The 23,115-nt window shown below is 39.7% G+C and overlaps 1 protein-coding gene across 2 annotated transcripts; it reads right to left on the reverse strand.

The window, feature by feature from the left end:
* Window positions 1-58: 58 nt before the first annotated feature.
* On the reverse strand, window positions 59-22,986 carry LOC6567596 (dedicator of cytokinesis protein 1). Of its 2 annotated transcripts, XM_032739968.1 has the most exons (17): window positions 22,392-22,986; window positions 13,987-14,098; window positions 10,812-10,968; window positions 10,483-10,752; window positions 8,718-10,020; window positions 8,362-8,650; window positions 7,953-8,303; window positions 7,719-7,893; window positions 5,557-5,670; window positions 4,019-4,862; window positions 2,629-3,954; window positions 2,331-2,562; window positions 2,168-2,254; window positions 1,861-1,942; window positions 1,608-1,784; window positions 1,399-1,543; window positions 59-1,330 (listed from the first exon to the last, which is right to left on the reverse strand). In XM_032739968.1, exons 1-17 carry the CDS (start codon window positions 22,435-22,437, stop codon window positions 1,020-1,022), a joined length of 6,021 nt encoding a protein of 2,006 aa, XP_032595859.1. In that variant the 5' UTR covers window positions 22,438-22,986; the 3' UTR covers window positions 59-1,019. The 2 variants fall into 2 exon arrangements, with proteins under 2 accessions (XP_032595859.1, XP_001994257.1); XM_001994221.3 differs by lacking the exon at window positions 5,557-5,670 and having other exon boundaries at window positions 22,392-22,934.
* Between the last annotated feature and the right edge of the window lie 129 nt (window positions 22,987-23,115).

A 23,115-nucleotide genomic window follows, 5' to 3' on the forward strand; every position in this document is an offset into this window, starting at 1 on the left:
ACACACTTCAATTTATATATATGTCCATATCTCCCACAATTCCAATCAATGCGTTAAGCTGGCTTAAATGAAATTTATTATTGCTTAATCTTTGGCCAATGCATAGATCGCAAATTACATTATATTACACATAGCTGCTTAAATTTAGGTATACATTTATATATATGTATATCGGATAACAAAATTTAAAAAGTTATTTGTTCATATGTAAAGTACATAAGTATATGTTACGTATTAAAAGTTGATATTATGGCTACTTAGCGTACAATAAAGATATATGTGTAAATAGTTTTGCACATTACTTTGTTGTAAATTTGTCTAATCGATAACGAATTGAATAAAAGATTTTATTTTGCATCATGCAGCGTAATTGACTTCTAGTTGAATTTGTGCTTCAAATTGGACAAATTTGATTCCATTCTTAATTTCGTTTTGTTCTACATTGTGGCACTTGTTTGCATAAGAAACGTACGTAGAGTTGTTTAAACAGTATTAGAACTTAAACTTAGTATAGATACGTTTCAGTTTGGTCACATATATATTGTATAGGGAATTCCAAGACTTGTGGAAGACAAGTAGCAGGTGTGCGTATTGTATTTTGTTCGAAAACAAATAAAAATAGAGGATATCGATATACAATCATACGAATATATGATTGATATAAATAAACTATAAACTTAGACAAAAATGATGACATGTTCAACATAATATCATTTCAATATAATTAAACATTAAACATAGATCTTCCTAAATATATTTGTTATAAGCCTTTATCTTAAATCTACTGCGATCGTTTGTTAAGACACTGATGCCGGTTGCTATTTGGTAGTCGGTCATGTGAGGCAAATGTTGTTGCTTTTTGTGTATTGTTTAACTTGTTGCTCGTTTTTCTCGCGATTGGTGCTATATAGGTTTATATATGTATGTAGTAATAGGAATATTTGGCACTTGATGCTTCCTCGTTGACGTTTTGTTTTTTTTTTTTTATGGCGCAACAGTACAATTGCTTTTCGTTTCTTTCATGGAATGTGTTTGCTGTGACGCGATGGCTTTGGCGGCGGCGTTGGAGGACGTGGCTTGCTGGGATCAATGCTGAAATTAGTGGCCTCCACATACTCGTACGATGTGTTTGTAATACTGGTCTTTGTCATGGTTGTGGTCATGCTACTGATGATGTTGGACGTGTTGATGCTCACGTTGCTTAGCATGCTATAACCATTCGGATTCCAGTCCAGACTATGCGTCAGACTGCTAAAATCGGTGGAGTCGCGCGTCTTGGCCGGCAAAGGCGGTGGTCGCAAGTCCTCCTCCGAAGTTGAATCGGTCGTTTCTATACGCAAGTATTAATTGAATAATTGGATATAATTCAGGTAGTAGTTGATGCCACATGCTGCTTACCAACTGAGTTGCGATTGCTGCCCTCGGACAAGGAGCGTGTGTCCGCAAAGTTTTTAATGCTCGCCGTTGGCGTCGCAATGCTAGCTGGACGCGAGAGGCGCCTCTCTTTTTCCTTCTCCGAACGCAGTGGCCGCTTGGGCGTTAACTATGCGAAATACAAATAACATTAGTTGTTATTAGCAATATGAGACGGTATATGCTTGACTAACCTCTTCAGTGAGCACGCGTGGATCAGGCGTTTTTTGTCCACCAAAGGAGCTATTGGAGGCACTGGCCAGCGAGTTGACAGATGTGTTGATCTCCTTCTCGGGCGTCGAATTAATTGTGGACAGTGGCGGCGTATACCACTGGCAGTTGGCCACTGGCAGGCTCAATGTGTCGCGATCCTGCAGATACAAGTTGGTACAATATAATATATAAAATAATAGAATAATACAATATGCAATAGAACACTTCGCTTACCTTTTTCATGGAGCGCCGCTTGGAGGGTGTTTTGTCCTTGTACTTAGAGCCTTTGGTGCTGGGCGTGTTTCCCAAACTGGGTCTAAGTGAGCGAACACAATAAGCAACAAAGTAAAGTAAAGTAAAGTAAACCAAAAAAAATAAAATCAAATCGTGCAACAAAAAAAAAAAATTGAATAAAAACTAAATTGAAAATCAAACATGTTAAAGCCTCAAACTTAAAATGGCGAGCAGCAAACAAAATGTGTTAAAAGAATTATTTGGTTTATTAGTCTTTGGGTTAATTAAATACGGAATCACAGCTCACCTGGTGTTGAAACTGAGGCTGGCCAGCGTTGACTTGATGGAATTTGTGGGCGGACGTGGCAGAAAAGTGGACTTTGACAGACCGCTGCTGCAATTGTCGGCAATTTTAGTTTAGCATTGATTTAGTTTAGAATACGATGAAAGTACGAGTAGGGGGAACTTACTCCGAGGAGCCCATGCTGGTCTCGGACAATCGATTGTTGCCGTTGTCAAAGAGTGTGGGCAAATAGGAGTTGGTGCGTCGCATCACCACAGAATCCCGATCGATTTTCAAGTCGCACGATTTACGGCCGTAACACGTTTCCACGTGATGTTTCATGTCCGCAAAGCACCCCTCTAAATGATCCTGCAGCGCCTTGAGACTGTCTGGGGCCTTCTGGCGATGCAGTCGAATGGCTAAAGGCGAAACATTATTTATAGAAAGCATTTCTTAAAATAAAAACAATCTAATTGAATTCCTACCAATATTGAGTAGTGGTATTTGCAAGGCAATCAATTCCTTAAGTTCCTCGACAAGCTCCTTATCATCCGGATGCTGTTCGAGATACTCGTCGGTTAGGAAGGCCTCTTCATACTTGGCAAAGCCGCCCATTACCGCCGGATCGACGATGCCATTGAGTTTCATGCTGAGCTGATTAATGTGCAACGATTCATCACTCTGATACAGTATGACCAGCTGTCTGATGTCCCTGTTTGTGTCCTTCATAATCTCAACGGCCCGCTCCAGTGGCGAAATCTTGAACGTGTGCGTATCGACGACGGGAAACCAACGCAATATGCCAGGCAAGCGGAATTGAGTGAATAGCTCAGTGCGCTCCAGCCAAAGATTGAGCACATCGTCCATGCCGCCGCCACCGGTGCTATCGCGGAATGGTCGCGAGAAACGAAACTTTTCAACGTTGTTAGAGGTAAAGTACTTGACAATCTCATTGGAGATGATCTTCTCATTGAACTTGGCGAATGCAGCGTCCATAATGGGCTCCACCTTATTGACCTGTATGTACTGGCCATCGCTGTTGGTTATATCCTCGCCCGGCGCCTCCAGCGTTTGCATCAGCTCCGCCTGCGGATGCTGCACTAGCATGCGCGAACAGAAGTCGCTGTGGCGCTCGTACTCCTTGCCCCGGAATATGTACACCTTGTTCTGCAGCAATCGCGGGAAACCCAATCCATAGAAGCAGACGCGAAAGTACTCGGATGTGTGACGCAGCTCCTTGAGTATCTTCTCAAAGAACTGGGCCATGCGCTTCAGCAGTTCGGACAGCTTAATGTAGTCAAAGATCTCCTCTTCGTACTGCTGTGCGAGCACCTTGCACATATCGATGGCGCACTCCCATTGCTTGCCCTTGTCGAAGTAGTCCATGATCTCATAGTAGAGCGCCTCCTTCAGCTCGCGATGGGTGCGACAGCTGCCGAAGAGATGACTGCGCAGCTGTGGCGACAATTCCGTATCGTTCCACTGCAGCAGCTCCGTGTGCAACTTCAGGGTGAACGCCGCCTCCGTATAGTTGTCGAACTCCATGTGCAGATCGCGCAGCTTGTAAACGTAACGAATGTACATCTCCTTGAGGTCCACCTCCGAATAGAATTGCAGCAGCGAAAACGTGCACGCCATGCGATTCTCCTTGCTCTCGTCCTGGATGATGCAGCGATACTCCAAGAGTTTGTCCATCAGCTTGGTCACCATGCTCACAAAACTGCTGCCGTCCACATTGAGCGTACAGTGGGCGGCACAATGCTCCAGCATGATCTTCTTGAACAGCTCCTTGTACTCCGTGTCGCCCTTGCCTGTCCAGATGAAAATCATCAATTAATTGAAATGGAATCAAGCACTTAAATACAAGACACTTACCGGCTCCAATTAGGATGTCCAGTTTCTCGATCATGGCTGTCTTAAACTCAGAGAAGTTGCCCTTATGATGGGCATTGTTGTGCTTGGTGTCGCCGTAGCTCTCCTGTTCGAGGCGAGAGCTGTAATACTCGCACTGCATCATATCGAAGAAGATGGGTATCGTTTCGCGTCGCAGCTCCGTTTCGGGTATCATGCTCATCTCCAGTATAGGCTCAACCAGTTGCGGCACAAACTTGGGCTTGTGCTTGCCCAGCTGGAACCACATCTTGCGTATCTCCTTGGCCGTATCCTTTCGTATATCTCGGTAACGAGCAAACACAATTTGTCGCTTGTTATCATTAAAATCGTTCAGCTGCAGTGGTGATTGCACCAGAAATGCAATCGAACACTGAAAGAAATTCGACCAGATCTGCTTATCGAACACCGGACAGAGGAAATAGTCCGTGACGACCATGCTCAGTTGTTGCAGGGCGCCGAGGATGACCGTATTCTGGTGCATAATCATGTCCATCCAGTCGCGAGGAAAAACTGCCTTCTGATGCGGCGAGACGAGCTCCTCGAACACAAGCAGAATCTCAATGACAAAATCCTTAAGTTCGCCCTGCTGATGCAGATCGTTGACAAAGTATTTGTAATGCTGGGCATCCATGCGCTGCAAAATGCCCAGCATAATGGCAAAGAACTGGCCGACTACATCCACATCCCGATCCAAGGAATGCGCCGCCTTCATCACCGATCGCAACAGCTTGATCATAATGTCGCGCACATCATTGTGGGTGGGTCCAACATCCGATCGATAGAGCAGCTTCAAAATGTTGTTCATGATGTTGATGCACTCGGCGATCTAGCGACAAAGGTTGACGGATTAGTTTCAATTTCCAATCAGAGATGCATTCGATTATTCTTGAAATATGCAATTTAAATAAAAATCACGCCTTCTCTGCTGGCCGCTTAGCTAAGCTTAGCTAAAATATAAATTAAATTAGTGCATATATAAACTTAATAAAAAAACACAATAAACATTGTAAATTAAGGAAAGGAAAACACTGGCTGCAAAAATAACATAGATAAAAAAACAAACGCATGGCGTACACCAAAAAAAGAAGCAAACAATGCACATTGCATTAATATTTGTGAGCTTTTTAATTTCCACTGCGGAGCTGAGTATACCTGTATGTGTGTGTGTGTCTTCGTGTGTGTAAAAGCTTTGTGCATTGCTCGCACACTCGCATAAGAGAATCTTATAAATTAAAAGCCATTGAGCGTAAAAAGTGCACAAATCACCGGCAGTGCAAAATGGCAGAAAGCTAAACATAACTTAAACAACAATAATAAAAATATAAAAAACAAATATATATATATATGGATATATAAAATATAAATACTGAATAGGTGGTAGAACGCGGTAGGCAGCTGGTTGCTCTGATTTTGGACGTGCGTTACATAGGCCTGATCTGAATCTGAGATTGTTGTGCAATTTTCGGTGTATGTATTTCTTGTTATTATCAGAGTTTTTTATTTTGTTGTTTGTTTGTTACCTTTTTATTGGCAGTCGTTTCTCGTGTGTGCAGTTGGGATTTTTTTTGTCCGAGCACTTTAGCGGCTTTGGAAAGATTCTTTTCTTGCTGCCAGATATCGGTTTTCGAGTCACCCTATTTGTATAACACAATTATGATAGTGTACAGTGTACAACAGACCAACAAAAACAGCGCACCCAGTATTGAGTGGGTCAATTTTTGTTTCGATACACGTTTAATGGTACATAGGTGGTAGGCAGATGGGTGGTGGTTGGGTACAAAAGAGAAACATTGGGAAACATTTAGTTTTGATCATGATTTGAAGGCATTTAAGGAATAAGTAAATAATATGAATACGAATACGAATACGATTATGGTGCTAATCATTAAGCCAAAACAGGTATTACACACGTATGAAGAGTGACAAGAAGACAGACAGTGAGAGAGAGAGAGAGAAAGATATATATATAAATATATATTAGGAGAAGTAGATGTTTCAGATGTGCATACATACATACATTCGCATCATATGCTGTGCGTGTGTATAAGTGTGTGTGTGTGTGTGTGCTGTGCTCGACATTTTTATTTACTTATGTATGTATGCATATTGTGTGTTAAACTAAAACCATTTGTTCAGATACGGGGGGTGTTGGGTTGGTGCTTATGTATGAGTGTGTGTGGAGGGAGGATCAATGATGAATTGCCATACGTAATTGCAGTTGAAACATTTATTACAGTTATGACGCCAGATGAGAAAGAGGATTCTTAACGAGCGCTCAACTAACAGCAAACCCAAAACAAATAAATCTACGATCTTGATTTATGTGCCGTTAAACACGAGCAATGCTTATACGAAGAAAAAGAAATAAACACAAAAGAAAGAAAGAAAACAAAACTAAACGACGATGGTGATGATGGTCTGTGGAGAGATCTTCTCACTAAACACACTGATCGAGCGCTAGCTAAACAAGATTACACAGTTATATGTGCTTGCATATATAAATGTGTGTGTGTGTGGTACATATGCATTATATAATACTTACATTCTTACAGATAAGATAAGACATATACACATAGTTCACATATGGAATATTTGCGGTTGCTGTGCGGCTACTTTACAAAGTGCTTAAGACTAGAAGGGACACGTGACAATCAATTACAGACACAGGACAAGCACATAACGACAAACAACAAACTCAATCAGATGCAATTTTAAATAAACAATATTTAAATCATTAATAAACAATAACTGTTATCTTCGGGTTACCGAAGATGAAGTACCGTTGCAGATATCTGGCAACCATATTAATACATGAACACATCGATCAATTTGCAAATAAAACAATAAATTTTGATAATAATAACATAATTTAAATTTTAAATGTTTATGCAATAACAGCCTTGCAAAAAAAAAAAGAAGCTGAACGATCAGCACTGGCACTGAACGGATCTTCCTCTTTTTGGTGCTATCCACCACGGGTAGAAACCCACCACTCTTTGACTAAGTAAAGTTAGTTGTAATTGTATATTGAAACGCGAATAAAGTGATTAATTATTATTAGTACAAATTAAAAAGCTGAACCGAGTGTTTATTTTTTTTATCGTTTTGAAATGGATAATGTTAAAAAATAGTTTTAATTTTTAAATCAGACAGACGCACTGCGAAAGAGATAATTTCATCTGCAAGGGTACACACAAAAAAAAGAAGATATAGATGCAACATGCTTAACTTTAACTAACAAATCATCTCAAATGGCTACAAATAGATATGTGTAAAAACTAATTCGTTTAGAAACTGAGCAAAATTAAGACAGCTCACATGTTCAGTTGAAAAGTGTTATGATCTGATCTATCAAATCTTATCTCGCTTCGATTTGCAGACACTTTTAAGCAATATGACAATGGCAAGTTGGTTTTGATAAGTATGTTTCGGTAAATGTTGTAATATTAATTATTTGTATATATAGCAGTATAAAGTTTGCAGTTGAGTTAAATTAGTTACTTTGGATCATTTGACTTGAACATGTGCTGGGTTATGTTTTAATTTTGCGCCTTGTTGTTGTTGCATTCACAAGACCGTATATAGAACACAAATTGAAACGATGCATTAGATTATAAACAGTATGCGAACTCCAATGTATAATTAGTGGCATAAGCAAAGTAAAATCTGGCATTAAACATACCTCCTCCTTGCTCTCAAGATGGTCTTTAATATGCTTGCAGAACACCGGCAACAAGATGGCCCGGCAATTGGGCAAGGCGAACAGTTTCGTCTCCACAAAATCCTTGATGCAACCCATTTTGGACTGGGTAAGACGACGGGGTGGAAACTTTTCCAATATCTCCACGATCAATGTGCTGCAATAACGTATATTAACATATACTTCAGAATAATTGAATAACAACAGATAACACACCTTAGATCCACGGGATCAAACACCTCCATCAAATCGGTGGCTATGATATGTAGATTCTTGAGCAGCGCCCCCTCCGACTTCAACTGATTGCTGGGGCATCCGATCATATTGATGAACATTTTGAGCAGCTCCTGCAGTCGTGTGGCAAAGTCCACATAGTCGTTATTACAGTTCATTGCCGCATACAAAACACGCGATCTAATCACAAACTTCATCACATAGTGCAGATAGCGTGTCGTCTTATAGAGGCGTCGCACTGCTGTGCTTTCCTCATGCTCAATGCCATCGGCGGATTTCTCGCTCGGTGTGATGGCATCGCTGATATTGCGCTGCAGCACATCCATCAGTTTCCTAATGCAATATACGTTACGAATATTTAAATTGCAGATTAAATACGGTTAACACTTACGTATAGGCCAAAGTGGCGGAGAAACTCTCATTGATGTACACATCGAGAACGGTGAGAAAATGTTGATACTTCAAATCGGAGACCGTTTCAATCAGATGTATGATGCTCATGAAGACTAGTTGATCGTACTTTTCATGATGATCGTTCTCGACCAGAATGTTAAACAGTGCATCGAGTATATCCTGCAGAAACTTGACCACCTCCTCACCGGGTACATTTGCCAATGCATTCAACGACTGCTCCAAGGTCTCCTTATGCGCCGACCAGTGCAGCAATCCCAACAGACTGACTGGAATTCATAGTTAAGAGTTGTGAAAAAATGCTCAATTGAAAAGAACGAGGGAGACAAATCTTACCACTCTGCGTTAGTTTTGTGCTGCATAGATTAACGTCAATGCATAACTGATCCTTGGGCAGCAGACTAAGGCCACCTGTAGGTGGTTTGGTACCCAGTAGCTCGGCCTTGGTTGCCGGCAACTCCAAATAGCTTTTGGCCACCAATTTGTCATACTTCTTGGGATCGATCTTGTAGACGGCGAGAATGTGCTGACCCTGCGTTATGGTCGTACCATTGGCCTGCATCAGACGCACATAGGACAGACCGAAGGGCTTCTCGGAGCGATCCTTCTGCTCGTTGCTGCTGCGATGCTTGAGGGTGAAGCGCAAATGACACACCTTGAACTCCTCGATGGGCAGGTGGATCTTGAATGTCTCCTGCCACTTGGGCTTGTCGTCGTGGTAATACACCACCGACTTGTAATCATCGATGGGCGGATGCCCGGCACCGATGCTCATCACGCCCGACATCTGCACGCCGTATTCGTTGACCACACAAACGGTGACCTCGACGTTCTTCTCCGATGTTTTGGCAATGCGTGCAAATTCACCGCTGCAAATGGTCAAATAGAGATCGTTGCGCACATCACCGGGCAATATGACCTCGGGGAAGCCCATTTTGCGGGCGACGGGCACATTGGTGTGCACCAACCGTGGAAAGTCCTCCTTGATCTGTTTAATGTCGCCGCGCAACACCTCAAAAGTGACAGCCATTTTGGACTCGATTTTGCCAATGTCCTTGTTGGCAATCAGTTTGCGCAGCGTGCCATCCAACGTGTCCTTCTCGCACATGATGAAAGGCAGATCGAGATTGTTGCGATGATCTTCCGGCTTGCTGATAATGGACGTCAGGTCCTTGCAGGCGACACCGAACGGACGACGCATCATGTACTCACTGGCGCTGCCCGAGGATCCGTTCGAATTGACCGACAGCTGCGAGTGCTTTCGACTGGCTGCCGTGAGGACACTGTTCGCAATGTTCATGCTGGTGCGCTTCGAGTCTGTGGAATCTTTCACCTCCATGGAACCAATGCGTATGGCAAAGCACACCAGATAGATTTTCGATATGTTCAAATCGTTGCGACTGAGATCGGTGAACAGCACTCGATTATTATCGAACTGATCGATATCCCGGGCAATGCCGGTTCGTGACCACTTCACCACATAGTTCTCACTAATCGGCTTATGCGTCTCGCCATTGAAGAGCGTAAACAGCAGGTCCGAATCCTCCTGGAACTTGCACACAAAAGCATTCACATGCAGCAATATGTTGTGCGAGTATTTGTTAAAGCCACGCGTTCTCTCCCGATCGCCAGTTAAACTCTGTATGGGGAAAGTGAGTTTAGTGGAAGCAAAATACAACGAAAATGGCCGAAGTGGCCTGAACTCAATGAAATGGTCCGACTTGGATATACCCTGTCTTGGTACTTGGTACTCTTTCAGTTCCTTTTTTAACCCACTTATGTTTAGACTATATAGATTTGTGATACCGTGAATTCCATAACACTAATGGGAGAATGAATCAAAAATTAAACCAGCCAGCTGCGCTTTTGAATTTCGTAATCGTAGTTGGTTCTAATTCTACTAATTGTGATAGATTGGTTAGAAAGCGGGCTTCCCAGAGTACTTAACCTCTCCCTAGCAAGTGCTCAGGGGATTCCTCTTCGTCTGCAGATACCATTGTAGGGGATTGGAGACTATTCGCATGAGAGCCAGCTAGCCAATGGCTGGTTAAGGCACAGGGCTCTCTACTTTGTGTTTTATTTATTCTTGTAATCCACTTACATTGGCCTTCTTTATGCGCTCCAGCGCATGCACGTGATTCTCGTAGAGCTCTGTCGTGCAGATGGCATTTGTGTCCAGGATGTCGCCGCTCTCGTCGCGCACGACCATGTCGAGACCGAGCAGCTTGTTGCCGGTGTCAATCTGTGCCGTCGCCTGCAGCTTCACCTTGCGCATCTCGTCGAGCGGCAGATTGCCGGATATCAAGGCTGCTCGATTATTGTTCAGCTCATTCATCTTTGGCCGTATCACCTGAAACTTCTCATTTGTGCTCTGCAAGCAATATAAAAATGTTATTTAGCTGCAAATTTGACTTGGATTCATTTACTTACCAAAAAGTAACTCTTCGCTATGCCGCCCCATTCCAGCAGTACCTTGGTGATCTCCTCGACAATATCGGTGCGTCGAATGCAATACTCGCCATTCACGATGTTGAACTCACACAGATGCACATAGCTTTTGGGGAAGATGCCGCGTGTTTGCTTCTCCCTGCGGCGGAGATAGACAGAATCAGAAAATATTACAATGTGGTCAACATATGCTTGCGAAATCGACAAAAAAAAAAATATATATATATATAATATATGGATATTTTTATAATGGCGTATGCATTAATAAATTTATGTGTATTTAAGAGCATGCCCCAAAGCGGGCAGCCACAAAAGTTGTTGTTGAAAGGAAAAAACTTATCTGAAATGCAGCAAAACTTATCGGAAATTCTACTAATTCTAAATGTATATATTGAAACAATTAAAATAATGGGCTTAAAAAAGATTTCAGTTCGATTCTTTAAGGATTTGCAATTAGTGCGAATGACTCTAAATTTACATATGAAACCAATTCTCAATTCGGTCTCTCGTTTTTAAAAGTTTTCCAGATAAAAAGCTGCAGCGATAAAACTGGACAGAGGGACCTGGTCCAAGACTATCCAAATGTCGTTTTGGCAGCTATAATCCGACAGCAAGAACAGACTTAGAATACTCACCAGTCGCTGGACAGGTCAGCTATCTAAACTAGGTATAATCAGTTGCGAAATTTGTTGATAACGAGACAACCCAAGATCAGGTTTCATGTAGGCAGAGGGAGAGCTGTAGGCTCAGAAGGGGTCTCAATAGATCTAAATAGATCTCAAGTCAATTTCTATCCGAAACTTTATTGCTGACTCTCGCATATTTGTACATATTTCGATAGGATGTGTATGCGTATATGTGTGAATGACTTATGCACGATATGTTTATGAGTGCAGCATGACACAATTCATTGCCGCCGCTGATGAATTACCCAACTCAAAATCCAACGCGCCAGCCGGAGCTGAGAGAGGCTCAACTGAAATTGTTTAGGGTGCACATGGGGGAGTAGAGGAAGTGCGCGCAAAGTGTGACTCTCACCAAATGAAATGGAATGCTTTAATTTGGCTTAATTCAGCATTTGACATGCGGGGTGGCCGCCTTAATTGCCAGAGGCAACAACAGAACCAAACAGTACCGAACAGAACTGAACTCAAGAACCATCAATCAGCGTACTCCCCAGCATACATATACAAATATATATATAATATACATATATAACTGATAGACGGAAATGTTGGAACTATGACAAATTGCGTTGCGTTGAACTTGATTCAGGTACCGGACATAGAAGTGACCTTCAATATATATATATATATATTGGGCACTCCCAAATTTTCAATTTTTGTATTGCTTATCGATTGGAAACCGTGAGAAAATGCACAATTAAAAATTATATTTCATTATAAACAAACAGAGGCAGTCAAACGAAAGACGAAAGACGAAAGAAAAACAAAAACAACAAATACGAATATAAATTTCGAATCGAAGAGGTTATCACAACGCATTGAATTTCTTTTTAAATGCCTCACACTCTCATCAATACAGTTTTATCGCACAATAGCAATAAATAAATAGCTACAGTGAAAACCTGGCACAACGGAAGCGAATCGAATTTTTGAATCAATACTTAAGCATTATATGACTTAATGAGCTCAGCTTAACGAATGCTCAGTTTACATGAATATTTACTTGCGACGGCTTCACTGTACTCGGCTCGTCTACTTGTGGGTCTGGGTTGTGGGTCAACTATGAAGAAAGGTCAGCCAACCAATCGTGTTGTATGCTGCACGTTGTTTTTGTTGCAACTCTTGTTGTGGCTACTGTCTCTCAGCGGTTGTTGTTCTTGTTTTCGTTTGTTGCTTTCAAAGATAAGGCAACGCACAGCAGAGCCGCCTCAAGTATGTGTCCAAGACACCATAGATAAATAAAAACAATCAAATAAAAACCCAAACTTCTTCTATCTATATGAAAAACCCAACCCTACAACACAGAAGGGTCAACAATCATATCGGACACACAAATTCGTATCTTAGTTCTTTCAATTTTCAATGGTTTTTGTTTTTTTTTTGCCACATGGCCGCATCTGTTTTTGCTACAGAAAGGGTTGAGAGAGAGCTAGTCGAGAGAATGCATTTGTTGTTGGGCAACGTGGCACAGATTCTTACATGCTGATTAAGTAAACAACACAGCCAAATGGGCAGCATTTTGGCCCACAACAGCTGGTTACCTGATTTATGCATGTGAACAACCCGGGCCCATTAGCATTTCCGTTTGTCTGCTCCAGATATAAAGCTGTTGTTGTTCTTTCCAGTTGTGTGGAGAAGAACTGCCGATTTATTTAGAGACACCCAGCCAACAAATTCAAAATTTAAGTTTTTGTTTAAATTCTTTGTATAATGGAAATCAGTGCAACTCATAAATATTAGAAGAATTCAAAACGATTTCCAAACTATCATCTGTAATCACTGGACTTTGTAGTTGCAAATGTCGAAATACAAATGTGAGAAGCAATTCAGATTCGCTGGACTCCAACGAGTTCAACGACTCGTATTACTTAAGGATCTTATATAATATGGATGTAGGTACAACCGGTTCTTATCGTTTGTGAGGGCAATCTTAAATTAAATATTTGAGTCTGGGTGTCAAAAGGAAACGAATTTTAACTCCGATTCTGATTCTGTTCCGTAAAGTATACAAATTTCGATTTCGACATTCTTAAAAACTTTTTACCGCTATTCCGGTAAGTTTGGCAACTTGATTTTTACGTTGCAGTCGGGCGTAATGGACTGTGGAATACCCTGTTATTATTTAAGCAAACAAAATAACTAATGATGAGATTCAGGTGTCAGCATGATGTCTGCAATGGCAGTAAGAGAGAAGTAATCCTAAGTCTCTGGACTCTCGCCAGTCCAACAATTCGGCACAAATACTGATCGATTTGCTTTAAGTTCTTATTTAATAAGGATTTAATTTACAACACGCACTGTACGATATGAATCTTGTAGTTGATTCAGTTACTTTTAACACTTTTACACTCCGAGTATTTCAGACACTAAAACTTTATGTAATTTTGAACAGTAAATCAAATACAAATGCAGTCAAAGTGCACATGCTAATCAGTGATTAATCAGAGTTGAGATTATTCAAATTTACATACTTTTGCTTGTAGCCGTAATACCAATGTGTGGTTGCCTTGAGAATTATGACCGCATCGCCCACATCCAGATTCAAGCGATGTGGCTTCGTATCCTGATCAAAATTGCATTTGGCTGCAAATGGGGAAAAAGACGAAATAATAATTATTAAATGTATAAAATTTATTGAAATATAGTGCAGGTATTACTTTATTATAATCCAGTCACCTGTCGCGATTCAGCTACGATGCGAAACTGAGCTGGCAAATTAAAGCTAGCCGAATGTGCTTCTCTCAATTGACATGCTTGGGTTGAGGGTTATCAATTACTTAATTCAGATCGGGATCGGAAGCTGGGGTTGTTGTTTTTTATTTTTACTGGAGCGGATGGGGGGCTATGAGTGATTTGCATTGCCACTGATAATGATGCGCGTCGTTCTACGTGAGATTTATCTAACTGCAAGCACAGCGTATAAAGCTGATAAGGTTCTAGTTAAATGACGCATTACGAAGAGACAGAGAGAGATAGAGAGAGTTGCAAAAGAAATGCAACAAGACGCAATCAGTGAGACACGCTGCGGGGGCAAGCAACAGATGACGATGAGGATCGAGACAAAGCCGCTGTTGCATTCACAGACGACTGCTGCGACATCGTCATCACTTCCTCGCCCGATAAACATAAGTATTTGTGTGTGTGTGTGGGTGTGTGTGTGTGTAGATACAAATATGCCACAGCTGCAGGCAACGCCAAAAGCAGACGCAACAACAACAGCAACAACAAAGCCGCCTTCGCGTAATACGCCACGGGTGGTGCGGTGCTTGTGATGGTGGTGGTGGTGGTGCTGATGGTGGTGGTATGGGTGTTGTTGTTGCCACCGTCCCGGTCCAATGACCGATGTGCTCTGTGGTCTCTGTGGCTGATGAACGAGCATAACCAGCCGAGAACGACCTCCACAGTACATAAACTAACAAAAGCAACAACAATAAGTGGCAACAATTTGCAAAGGTATTTTTTTTTTATTCATTTCGTTCTGTTTCTGTTCTGTTTTCATTCACTCGCATTTGTTGGAGAGTGAGAGATTTTTGTTGATCTGCCCAATTGCATGGAAAGTTAAGTCCGGAGTGGGTCAATTACGAAAACCAGTCGAGCATAGCCACTAGTTGCTATTAGTTCACTCACAGATTCATTCACAGACTATTATTTCTCTGGTTGTGTGCAAAACTTTTGTGGCGAGTGCAAATGCGCTGTTTTATTTTGCCTTTATGGAATGCAATAATAAAGCAACGCTTCGATATAATCATGAGGAAACTGGATGATCACGGTAAACATTAAACAGTAAACAGCAAAAGCAAGCACAAACCACAAGCATGTAAGTGTACTGGAGTAGCACATACCCTGTAACACGTGCCCCTAACGAAATACTTTATAAAATTTAATGTTTTTCTTTTTTGGTCCACATTAGTTGGATATATTAAATAAAAGCTGAATAAAAGCATTAAATTTTCATTTATTTATTTTTTTGTTAGTACAAAACATTTTAATATCTGTTTTTAATTTAAGACGTCTGTTTTTAATAAAAAAAATAAAATTGCGTTTATGAAAAAAATTAGTAATAACAATTTCAGAAAACGGCTTGAAAATGCAACCTTAATATCAATCATGATATTACAACAACAAGCCTTCCGATTTTTTTTATTTATCAATTCGATTAGGTATTGATCTTTTTATCTCATTAGAGTGTTATATAAAATTCTCTGATGAAGAAGATAAGCATATGCCTTTCTTTGAATTTCGCAGGGTGTATCTGTATTACTTTAGCTGTCAGTCAAAGTTTATGAGAACTGCACATTCATAACGATCTTCCTGGTTTTCCAATGCGGTTTGCGTTTTAAGTATTGCTGCTGCAGCTAAGTTTAACATTGAAGATACATATGTACAAATATGTTTTCATTATTGGAAGTTGCATTTCACTTTTTCTCACTCTCTCTCTCTTTTTTCTTGTCACAGGGTATCTACTAGCTTGTCAACTTTTTTACGTAATTTATTTTTATTAAATGTACATTTTGAAACTTATGTATATCAATTTTCATACATAAGTTTAACCTGAAGTGTTCTTATGCAAAATAATAAACTGCTAATTCACAATTTCTGGGAAATGAATGAATCATTATCATGATGATGATGACGATGACGACGCCGACGCTGCTGCCGGTCAACCAATCAGTCATCGAGCGCTGTACACACCTTGCTCAGGCCTCAGTCTCAAACAGACGCTGCTGCTTATGAAAATGTCATTAAATCGAACTCATTTCCCATAAAGCAGGAACGATGGAAACTGTAAGGCAACTTTTATCTGGAATTGCTGGACTAACGGAAACAATCGTGAATAATGAAATGCAAACGCGCCTGCGGCCATAAATAAACGAGGGGGGAGCAGGAGGCCAAGTCACGGCTGAATGGTGTGAGAAGAAAAGGGTTCAGCAGCAGTAGCAGCATAAACTGAGCGGGGACAGGTAAGCCAGGTAGACGACGTCATCGAAGCACACACTTTATGGCCAGTGGACAAATGGTGTGCCAACTGCAACAGCAACGGCTACAAAGGCGACTTTGTTAGCGGCGGATGCGCCCCCACACAACTTAAGGCAAGGTGCGGAGTCTGGCGGGGGTCAGCACGTGCATGGAGTGTGTGCCTAGACTTAAAGGTAGCCGTGCTTAAATGCAAACATAGCTGCTGCTGCTGCCTAGCAAATGAAGCAACACAATTACAATAAAAATAATAATAACAATAACAACAAATTTCCAGCAAGTAAAAAAAAAAACTACGACGCTTCGTCATCTTCCCGCTGACAAGTCATATATAAACACATACACACACACATACATAAATACACACACACACACATGCATGCATGAATACTTATGTACACAAAAACAACAACAATCGTGACTGGACGTCGTCAGCGATATCAGCAGCGGCATCGACTTGGCTCATTTTTAAATTTCAGGTTTAAATAGCACGCTTTACATAAATACAGACACACATACACATACATGCAAACATATGTACATATGTGTGGGTGTATTAACAGTAGCACACGTAAAACACGACTGATACTGTGAGACTGACTCAAAGTCATTGTAATCACAACTTTGATTGTTCGATTCAAATTCAATTGCAAAAATTCAATTCAAATGCACACCGAAAAAATATACGAAGTTTCTTTTTGAACTTTACTTGAACTTCTTTTCTCCAAATAAGTGAGAAGTTGTTGATTCAAACATTTTTCTTATAAAGGTTAAATTTGAAAAAAGGTATACAAAGTTTTTAATTATGTGTTAAGCAGCTAAATATATATTAAAATTATAAAAAGAGTTAATAACCACAAAACAATCAGTTGAAATCATATTTGATTTTAGTACTGATTTATCAAACCTTTCTTGTATAACTAGTGCAGAGACAGAAAATATGGAATAATATAAAAATATCCAAGCCTAATTTTTAATATGATTCTGCATACTAAATGAAAATAATAGTAGATTGACGCTAAATTCATACTTAAATTTTGTTTAAAGATCGTTTTTGTGTATTTAATTCGGCTCTACAAACTAATTTGCAAATTTATCAAGTATAATATACATATATAGCGTACAATTATTTTGCACAGTGGTAATTGCTTACATGATATAATATGACATACATAATTAAATATAATACCATATTACGTATATAAATGCAATGTTATATGTATTTTTTTTATTTGTTTCTTTTTTTTTCGCTTGCGTCAATTCAATTCAATTCTTTTTATTTCAACATGACTTAGTATATATATTTTTAATTCAATAATTTAAATATATCTCATTTAAAATTTAAGTTTATAACGCCTTAAGTGAATTAAAGATTTCAATAGCAATTGAATCATTTATGAATATTTTTGTATTTTGCTTAGAGCTGAAACTGCTCCCACAGATGATCAGATAGATTCAGTCACTGTGACTGCTGCTCATCTCTAATTCAGTTGTTGTTGTTTGTTTGTTTGTTTTTGTTGTTATTATGAATGATGTTTTTGTCTGTGGCGCATTAAGTCAGCGTTTTTTCTAAGCTCATTTGTTCTTGGCGCTTGACTCTCAAAGCAATGAGCTAAGCTATGGCTAAAAATATGTGATGTGTGTAAATCATATGTATATCTATATACATGTGTACACACACACAGAGACTCACACACATATGCACACAGACTCACACACACACATACACATACATGAATGCGAGTTAAGTTTTGAGGGTCAATTATAACGATTCCCAACGGTTAAGACGCACGGCTTGTCTGGCTAATAATAGCTGCTGCCTATATACGTATATGTATACACACGCACAAATAGTACATTTACGTATGTATGTATGTATGTACATACGTAGGTATATTTCAGGGAGCTGAGCCGAGTTTAGCGTAACGCTTTTTATGGGCGTGTTGAAACAAAAATTCCATTGTATTCTTTTCTGCTACTCATATATATATATTTTTTTTGTATTTTGGCAAAAAATATTTTTTAAAACCCGATTCTTATTCTGACAGGTAAACAGAGCGAGAGAGAGATAGATAGGGGGAGAAAAAGACCGAGACATATTTGTAGATAAGATTTTATGGGCAGTTGACAGTTACAGTTAATGGCGCCGCGCTCGTAAAACCCACAAGAAGAATTAACCGAAAACTTGAGACGCAAAGGAAAATGTTAATAGTAGTGGCGAGCCATAAAAATTGTGAATATAAACAAAAACTTGACCCATTTAGGCCAAGAGTACACAAGAAGCACACAAATTGTTTACAAGAAGGATAGTGATTTTATTACATGTACCACCAACTTCCTTGTACTGCCGTGATTAAGGAAAGGTTTTTTACTTTTATCTTTATATTTTTCAAAGAATTTCAAAACATAAATATGGCAATTGTTCTTCGAATAGATAAAGTGCTTTAGTTCCAAGAATACTGTTTTTTTAATCAAACATATTACAAAAAATATATGTGCAACGCATTAAACAGTATGCTTATAGCAAAAGCAACCAGATTTTCTTGCTTCAGATAAATAATGCACTGCTTTTATATATTGTATATACGACATAATATTATTCATTTTATGACGTCAAATGTTTTCAAGAGATTCTATATGAAATTGCAATGAAATATTTATAGAACTATATTTCAAGATTGCACTCCTGAGTCATTTGGCTCTTTTAACCTAGGGTTCCGAGTGGACTTTGAGTCTCTGTCTGATCGAAACAGTAGAAGTTCGATAAACCGAAACTAGTTTGAATCGCTTTCAATGATACATTTATGAGTCAATTAATGCCACCAATGCCAAAGCTGATCCACAACTGCCACCCACAAGTAAAGCGCCGTTACTTTCTATGTAGATACCATTCGCCACAGAGAGAATCGAGCAAAATGTATATGCTTAATTATAGGCAATTTCCAAGTCGAACTTTTGCTTTCGACGACGATTGGGAAAAAGGCAATTACGAATAAGAGATGCGACAATCTTTTGACATTTTCTAATCTGGGGAGCAATAAAAAGAAACCCGATGGAGGCCATTGGATGCTATTAAATTTCAATTTGGATTGCGAAATAGAAAGCGCAGATTGGCTTCCAAGTGCTTCGCACTGACTAGAAGTGAGCGAGAGAGACAGAGAGAGTTGAAGAAGTGGAATGAAACTGGAACTGGATGTAGATATCAAAATGCAAGTGGATGTTGCTTTGCACAATCGCCTAGGGAAGTGCTCATAAATAAAGATGATGGCGCAGGGGGGGGGGGGGGGATGCATCTTCTTGTTGTTGTTGATAGTTTTATGTCAAGCAAACAATCAAGCAGCTGTTGCGAGGGGGGTGTCAGACTATTTGAGCAAGTGCTAAATCTGGCAATGTACACATCCAAATACACATATACATACATATTTACATCTTTATATCTGAGCTTTTGGGTGCAATCGTAGTTGCGCTTTGTCATGGTTGAAAATTTGGAAAGCACTTTCAATTATGTAAATGAAAAGGCTTTTCATGCGCTACAAAAATTAACGAGCAAGAAAATTTTAATTAAATAGAAAAACCCAAACTGCAATTCGACTCGACTCAATTCAGCTCCAACTCGACTCGACTTCTCTCTTCACTCTCAACCTCCACTCTCGGCTCGTCTCACTTTTTCAATGCTGAGCCTCATTAAGTTTTACGTTTGCTTTGCTCTTGTTGTTGTTGTTTTTGCTATTCAAATTTAGAAGTAGAATGCATGGCTGCCTACACTATCTTTCTCCCTCGCACCGTCTCCCTCTCCCTAATTAAAACTACATATATTCATGCAAAGAAAGTAGTGCACAAAGCGGTGAGTCAAGTGTAAAGAGCAAAGGAGCATAGGCGAAATGTATGTGTGGGAGTGAGAAAGAGGTAGGGTGAGTGGAGACAGTGTCGCAGGTGCAGCAGACGTCACCCAACTAATGTCAATGAACAGTAGAGTAGCATGGCAAATGCCTGAAAGCAACAAATCAACACAAATAGACAGACGACGGAGAAGAAAAGGAAGAGAGAGAGAGAGAGAGAGAGAGAGAGCGGGTGTGATTGTGTTAGTGTGGACTCCCGCTACGCATCGCAGAAGTGAGGGGTGGGGGTAGCCACTTCCCTCACTTTGAATTCAAATGGAGCCTTTTTTTGGAAGCATCAAATGACAAAATGACAAATAAAAGAAATAAATGCAAACAAAAGCTTAAGAAATTTTCTATTATTTGCTCAAATGTGGGACAGCGAATCGCATTTTTACCGCATTTCGAAATGCGTTGCTGCATTGTTTTTGTTGTTTCTGCGGTTATTGCTGCTGTTACACACTAACACAAGCACACACACACACTCATGTATTTACTTAGTGTTTAAACTATAAGACGCAGGCGTTAAAATAAAAATAAAATAAAAACAGGCGATAAGACAACAACAAACTATTGTTGATAAGCGAAAAATAAGTGTGTACATATTTAAGCATTTCATGGCAAATGCAGCGAGGATAAGTTAACTAAAAAATACCGAAAAATAATAATAATAAAAAAAAAGTATTCGCTTTAATTGCACTGTAAATGGTACCAGAGCTGTGTGTATGAAAAGAGAGAGACAAATTATAACTATTTGATCTTCCTTCCACTTTTACGTGTGTAAGTAGTGTGTGTGTATGTGTGAATTAGTTGCTCATTACAAGAGACTAACCAAATGAAAAAACTCAGCCCAATGCCGTGTGTAATCTAACGGCATATCTTTTTAATATACGTACAAAAAATGCCGCAATTTTGCCCCTGCCACTCTGCAAATGAGAACTGATATGTACTGAAATGATTTCGACAGTGGATGAGCAGTGGTAAAGCAGAGCGAGCAGGCAGTGATAAAGAGAGATGCAACGAGCGAGGGGGGAAGGGCAAACACGTGTAAATATTGAGCGCAAACATTATGAGCATTTGAATGAACAGTTAATTCGATTACGAAACTACGAATTGCGCGAGTGATATTCACACTCATACATACATGCATGCATTCAAACATATGTACATATGTAATGTGTAAATATATATGCATCTATTATCTATTGAACACCGAAAAGGTCAACAAACAAACGAGCCGACAGACAATAATAGAAAAATGCACACATACGAAGAACAACAGAGATGAGAGCATTTCAAAAATGTTACATTTGCCATTTCATGGTCATTGCCAATGAATAGAATGGGAATTGTTGTTGCTGTTGTTGCTGTGCATGGAAAATATATGTCTGTTCTCTTGTGTGTGCGTGTAAGTGTAAGTGAATGCAGCCAGGCGATAGAAAACAGGTTACAGCCAAACAGGCAAACTCGACTGTAACGCGAAGATGCGGAGGCTGAGAAAAAAATATAGGATGCGATTGAAAGAAAAACGAAATTAAAGAAGATGATGAAGAAGCAGATGAAAGTGTGTATGCGCATGTTGACACAGCGACCACATGGCCGGCGAATGCAAGGGAGAGAGAGAGCTGGGACAGATGCAGCAGCAGCACCATCAACAACAACAACAACTACCGTAGCAAACGCAGCAGGGGAGGAGAACCAGAAACCAAGATCCAAAGTCAGCAAAGCAATTGCACTTGAGCGCAAGGTAAGACAGAAAAACTGTTAGTGTTGTTGTTGTTGCCGTCTTCTTTCACTGAGTTTTTGGAATTGAACACCCACAAAATTGCTGCCATTGTTGGTTTGTTCCAGGAAAATTTAGCATTAAATTAGGCACTTTGTTTAAACAATTTCGGCAGTAATATGTGTGAAAATAAACATTTTTTCAACATTACCAAACAATATTTTTCAGTTTCTTTTTGTTTTTGGTCTTCACTTGAGTGTTTTTCTTTTTTGTTATTTTTTTTTGTTAAATTTCGACTTACCAATGCCAAATGACTGCTTAGCGTTGCAATCGCTCCACACACTCATTGTGAATGATTGTTGTTGTTGATGATCTTGTTAACTTTTTCCAAAATAATAAACATGCATACACACTTACACACACGTACAATTACGAACATAGGTTTACGTACACTTTCGTTGGCAAATATAAAAAAAATAGAAAACGAGTCGGAAATTTGCAAAAGTAAAAACAAATTAAAAAAACAACTTGTGTATGAAAAGCAACACGTAGTTTTAGTTGAAATTCAGTGATGTTCACGAAGCCGACAACATTTGCATTTACTTGTTGCTTCGCCTCAACCGCTGGCTTAATTAAAATTATAATGTGATTTATTGCACAATTCCATTGCAGCAGTTATTCTTTATATTTTGTTTGTCGTGTCGGTCAATTTGTTCTCATTTTGGGAGTTGGCCGCATTTAATCTCTGCTTACGCTCCCGCACGCACACACACACGCACACATATACGCACACACTCGAGCGGGCATATTTCCACTTCGCTGTTTCGTTCACAATTAATTAATTAACCGGAATGAACTCCGCGCGCAGACAACACACAACACACAACGCATTTCAACTGTTGCTCGGCTTCTATTGTGCAGTGTGACCAGTCTACGCTAAACGCAAATCACTCAAGAGCTACTTAACATAAATACGAAAAAATGTAATATAATATTATGCAGCTTATTCACATTATGTTAAATAT

The sequence above is a fragment of the Drosophila grimshawi genome, unplaced genomic scaffold, assembly GCF_018153295.1.
Source record: "Drosophila grimshawi isolate 15287-2541.00 unplaced genomic scaffold, ASM1815329v1 contig_311, whole genome shotgun sequence".
In the NCBI taxonomy this organism is placed as follows: Eukaryota; Metazoa; Arthropoda; class Insecta; order Diptera; family Drosophilidae; genus Drosophila; species Drosophila grimshawi.

Excerpts from the sequence above, each read along its gene's own strand:
- LOC6567596 (XM_032739968.1), bottom strand. The coding sequence starts at position 22,437 with ATGAGTGTGTGGAGCGATTGCAACGCTAAGCAGTCATTTGGCATTG. Across the intron at positions 14,099-22,391 it reads TAAGCAGTCATTTGGCATTG|CCAAATGCAATTTTGATCAG; the intron begins GTAAGTCGAAAT and ends CCCCATTTGCAG. Across the intron at positions 8,651-8,717 it reads CACAAAACTAACGCAGAGTG|TCAGTCTGTTGGGATTGCTG; the intron begins GTAAGATTTGTC and ends TATGAATTCCAG.